This window comes from Haliotis asinina, chromosome 6 (genome assembly GCF_037392515.1).
Source record: "Haliotis asinina isolate JCU_RB_2024 chromosome 6, JCU_Hal_asi_v2, whole genome shotgun sequence".
NCBI classification, from domain to species: Eukaryota; Metazoa; Mollusca; class Gastropoda; order Lepetellida; family Haliotidae; genus Haliotis; species Haliotis asinina.
This window is the reverse complement of record NC_090285.1, coordinates 7,771,521-7,777,333: the sequence shown is the minus strand read 5'-3', so window position 1 is coordinate 7,777,333 and position 5,813 is coordinate 7,771,521. Positions and strand designations below refer to the sequence as shown.

Below are 5,813 nucleotides of genomic sequence, written 5' to 3'. Positions count from 1 at the left end.
AAACGCTAAGAATATAGGTAATCTAGAAAGAGAGAGAGAGAGGGAGAGAGGGGGTGGGGGTGTGGGGTGGATATGGATTAGGGTTGGTATCGTTCCGTGTGTGTGGTGTGAGTGTGCTGCTTAGAGAGTCGGGGTGGGGTGGAGGGGGAGGGGGGTATCAGAGGGGTAAAGTCAGAATACTAATATTGGAATCAACGATTATGCAGTTCTGATTGTCCACTTTCAAGCTATCGTTATCTTAAATGTGTTCACAAAGCTGTGTCAATACTTTCTACTCCGTGTTTCCCACGATACCTTCCCGTGCAGTTTTTGTCCAAAAAAGCACGTTTCCCGTGCCCCTTTGTTCCCACAGGGAGACAGGCTACTCAATGCACATTTACATTCATCATTATCCAATGCTTTTCATCACACCGATAGGGTTGTCACGCGCCCTCTCGCTTGGCAGTCCCGTTAGTAAAACTTTGAATGTTTTAAATGAAACTTGTAATGAAGATCGTCGCGAGACGGGGCACCTTCCTTCACTTCAAACGGGTGGACGTTTTTTTTCGCGTATACACATCAAGTTCCTGATAGGCTTCACGAGCCAATCTCCTCTCGTCTTTTGTTTCTTCGTCCTCTCACGGACTCCGTCGTGTGACGTCACAGCTCGTGCCCCCTACATTGAGCGTGCTTACTCAAGTGCGAGCTGGAGTCGCGTGGCGGCCTCGCGCAACTTGACAGTTAAATAACTGATAAGGCGGTAGGCGTGGCTACCGTAACTCTCGCGCCAGGCTATATAAGAGAAGCAAGTCGCGCGAGAACAAACAATCTTACTAAACAACACTCCGTGCGTTTGTATCTAGAACCATGATGGAAAGTACCGTTCACCCTGTGACAAGTCTTGGAGGACAGACAGTCCTGTCTTCACCTCTCACTGACAGACCGTCGTGCATGTTCTCGATGGCCACGATGTCCACTTCGCCCCACCCATCACCCCTCACCCCCGGGAACAAATCTCTGAGGATGTCTATGAAGGAGAACGCTAGGGAGGTGTCCCAGTGCCGCCGTCGTCTCGACTTCTCCCCCCATCAGACCTACCTCGGCTTCCACCGTCCCCCTACAGTCGCCGTGGCAAGGAGGAACGAGAGAGAGCGAAACAGAGTCAAATTGATCAACATGACTTTTGCAACTCTCCGCGAGCACCTGCCTCATGGGTCTAAAGGCACTAAGTCCAAGAAGATGAGCAAGGTTGAAACTTTGAGATCTGCTATAGAATACATCCGTCACCTGCAGGGGATGATTGGAGACCCTGATGCCATGAGGGCTGTTCTTGAAGGCAGTCGGGCAATGATTGAGGGCGCATGTTCCATGTCCCCAGAGTCGTGCCTCTCCCCTACCCCATCAACAAGTTCTCCGTCACCCTCACCCTGCTCCACAGATTCCTCCTACGAGACGCTCACTATCGATGAAGATGATCTGATCGACTTCGCCAACTGGTTCTGAATCCTTCCAGGTACGTTTCTAAGTCACGGTGTCATTTGGCATACACTCACTGTAAAAGTTTTACTCGCCTCTTTGGCTGAAATATTACCAGCTCGGCATGATTATATTCACATTCGATGATTTTTTATGTTTTATATTCTAAACACAAGGCGTTTTTTTCTAATTAGATAACAATATTTGTGGAATTGAATTGAAACTACAGTACCGGAGTCGTGTGTATAATATACTTTCTCTCTTTCTGTCTATCTCTTTCTGTCTCTCAACCTCTCTGTCCCCCTCTCTTTCTCCCTCTCTTTCCTCGTCTCTGTGTCTCTCTCTCCTCGCATACTCAGATCAAGTATTTCATTAAGGTTTTTGTTAGTTCATAACTTTTTGACAATGAATTTCATCATTCATCATTAGTGTTATAGAAATGCGTCAACAGTATCCATGAAATGAAAAATGCTACAAACTGTCACAGGCGAAACATTCACTTCAAACTCTCTGTAGTTTATTATCATTAGTGAAGCAATGACAGGTTTCACAGTGTGAATAATATGTTCACGCAATCTAATGTAACACAACTGACATTTCCGGACCATCACCTTAAAGAGTTATGATATTTTTCTAGGCTGTAACATTATAAACAAATTAAATGAAGAAACTTTCAGGTGAATATTTTAATCACTATTTAATTAAAACTCTGGTATGCAATCAACAGGTCGCGGTGTCACCTGTCAAGACAGTCATTAATCAGAATGGCGAAGGGGCTTTGAGCTCCAGATATGCATGGAATAATTACAATTTGACATTCATAACCGTGATGTTCTCACTTGCTCGCTGAGTACGCTGCTGCAGCTTTGTGCTGTAATCGTAAATATCGTGTCAAAAACGTTCAACTAATCTCAAATCTTTTCTTCAGGTGGACCTATCACGTGATCTCACTAGGACTTCTGATTGGCTACCCAAGTGTCAGACCGCTCCCCTCCAGGCACACAAAGAAGGGGGTACGTGGAGGGGGTACGGATCGTAACCTTTGCTACAAGATATTGGCGTCATGGAGACTAAACAAAGAGTTAGGAAGATGAAGACGCTGAGTCCCCCACCCCGTTCCCCCATCCCCCACCCCACCCCACCCCAAGCAGTGCTCAAGTCAGTATTACATATCATGTCTTCATACAAGTGGTGCTAGAACGGTCCACTGATCTCAGATGACGAACGATGGAGAAGTCAAACTTTTATTTATTGCATGAAATGTGCGCGTGAATGTGTTACTTTGCTGTGTTTGTTAAAGAGTTCACATCTTCAACGAGGCAATTTGAACTGGTACGATCAACTGCCTGTACGCGGCCGTTTTCTGTTTATCAGTGTTAGCTGTTCAAACAATTTTATTCTAGTTATCAAATATTTTACGACGATTAGTCTTATCCGGGAGATGATGAAACTGCTATCTGCGTGTAAATGTGCCCGGTCGTAAACTCCGGGAAGACGTGCCATCCTTGTATGGAGTTTGCTGGTCGCAGGTACCCGGATCGAGTTAGGACTATCAGATTTCTCATTTACAGCTTGAAAAGTGGAGATCTTTCTATTTTTACATTGTCTGTACATACTCGTTGTTAATTTATGAATATATTGTATCAAATGAGATTTATTATATTTTCGTCAGTGAAATAAAGATATGTTTCAGAGGATTTGAATCGTGTTCGGTTTTTTTGCAAAGTTGAGCGTTGATATGTACATTCGAAAATGATATGTAAAGGATATGATTAAGTGTTGTACTGCTGTACGGTGGGTAGTGGGCTAGCTCAGGTGTTGACGTGTTGTACTGCTGTACGGTGGGTAGTGGGCTAGCTCAGGTGTTGACGTGTTGTACTGCTGTACGGTGGGTAGTGAGCTAGCTCAGGTGTTGTGTTGTACTGTTGTACGGTGGGTAGTGGGCGAGCTCAGGTGTTGAAGTGTTGTACTGCTGTACGGTGGGTAGTGAACTAGCTCAGGTGTTGAAGTGTTGTACTGCTGTACGGTGGGTAGTGAGCTAGCTCAGGTGTTGAAGTGTTGTACTGCTGTACGGTTGGTAGTGGGCTAGCTCAGGTGTTGAAGTGTTGGTTTCTGACGACGAAGACCCAGGTTCGATTCGCTTAGGAATGCAGTTTGTGAAATGACATCGCGCCATCCCTTGCCAGAGCTGTTAACTTGGTTTCAATACTGAATACAGCTCTGTCAAGTCCGAACATTTTGTGTTGGCACATGCACCTCTGTGCCACTTTTCCCAGATGTCGCCCGGAAGAGCACAAATCTTGAAAATGTCCCTTAGGTATCTAGAACAAAGCTTATCGAATTGTAACAAACACGCCTCAGTCACCATATCCTGTGAATACTCGCAATCCAGTGATCGATATTGTGAGCATCTTTATATACACCGTGGGGGTACGAACTCGGGTAGTCAACCAGATGAATGAGTCTGATCACAAATAGTGTATGTACAGACACTGTAGAGTAACGCGCATGTATGTTAAAGGATGGCAAGCTGACCAAACACTTAGTGTCAAAAGGGTCAATATACTGTTTATACACAGACCATACATTGTTCGGAGACCATACAGCGTATGTACACAGACCATACACTGTCTGTACACAGACCATACAGCGTATGTGCACACAACATATAGGGTATGTACACTGACTTTACACAACTAATATAACTATATGACTTTACACAACGACACAGATCATACAGCGTATGTGCACAGAATACATACGGTATGTACACAGACCATATAGTGTGTGTGCACAAAAACATATGTGTATGCGTACAGACGATAGAGCGTATGGACACAAATCATATAGTTAATATACACAGACCATATTGTGTATGTTCACAGACCATATTGTGTATGTTCACAGACCATATAGTGTATGTTCACCGACCATATTGTGTATGTTCACACACCACATTATGTATGTTCACAGACCATATTGTGTATGTTCACACACTACATTATGTATGTTCACAGACCATATAGTGTATGTTCACAGACCATATTGTGTATGTTCACACACTACATTATGTATGTTCACAGACCATATTGTGTATGTATACAGACCATATAGTGTGTGTTCACAGACCATATTGTGTATGTATACAGACCATACAGTGTATGATTCACAGACCATATAGTGTATGTTCACAGACCATATTGTGTATGTATACAGACCATATAGTGTATGTTCTCAGACCATATTGTGTATGTTCACAGACCATATTGTGTATGTATACAGACCATATTGTGTATATTTAGAGACCATATAGTGTATGTTCACAGACTATATTGTGTATGTTATATAGTGTATCTGCACAGACCATATTGTGTATGTTCACAGACCATATAGTGTATGTTCACAGACTATATTGTGTATGTTATATAGTGTATCTGCACAGACCATGTAGTGTATGTTCACAGACCATATAGTGTATGTTCACAGACTATATTGTGTATGTTATATAGTGTATCTGCACAGACGATGTAGTGTATATTGTGTGACCATATTGAGTATGTACACAGACCACATATTGTATGTACCCATACCATATTGTGTAGGTATACAGATCGTATAGTGTATGTATACAGACCATTCCATGTATACAAAGAAACCATTCACAAGGTACACTTTTCAAAGAAAATGAAACACACATGCAATGATGTGATTTTACAGGAAATATCATGAAAAGGAATTTTCAAAGCTGAATGCATATCATAGTGTGACGTGGCAATAACGTCAAACATTTGTCAACTTATCGGGAGAAGGAGACTGAATGTTGCCAGTCGCAACTCGCCGTAGGATGTCTTCAATCTGACGATGCCCAGTCTCCATTTCTTTTCATCATACAACATTCCTCGCATGCGTGATTGGTTTCCCTGTCTCAGGCCAGCCCATGCAGGAACTGACTAAGAGTCACGACTCATGCACGAAATCACGGTCTTTCATCTTCACATACAACATGGTTCTGCGGTGAAATCGTCTTTGATCTCCGAACCAGACTTGTACGATGTTGCATGGTATTTTACGGTGTAAGTTTTGTCGATACAAACATTTCAAATTCTCAATACAGGGACAAATGCCTGTCTTCTGAGCTTCATTCTCACCTCTTCCTTTTCGTATGGGTCAGAAAACCTTGCAACATCGTACATCACCATACAACGCCGTACAACATCGTAAAACACTTGCAACACCGCCCGACACAAAGTAACATTGTGCAACTCAATATAACACCGTGCAACACCGTACAACACAACACAACATCTTGCAACACCGTACAACACAACGCAACATCGTGCAACACCGTACAACACAAC

The 5,813-nt window shown here is 43.1% G+C and overlaps 1 protein-coding gene across 1 annotated transcript; it reads left to right on the top strand.

Annotated features, from left to right (window-relative positions):
* Positions 1 to 390: 390 nt before the first annotated feature.
* LOC137286986 (achaete-scute homolog 1a-like) lies at positions 391 to 3,152 on the top strand. The gene is made up of 2 exons (XM_067819058.1): positions 391 to 1,492; positions 2,384 to 3,152. The coding sequence occupies exon 1, from the start codon at positions 847 to 849 to the stop codon at positions 1,480 to 1,482; it is 636 nt and encodes a 211-aa protein (XP_067675159.1). The 5' UTR covers positions 391 to 846; the 3' UTR covers positions 1,483 to 1,492; positions 2,384 to 3,152.
* Positions 3,153 to 5,813: the final 2,661 nt, after the last annotated feature.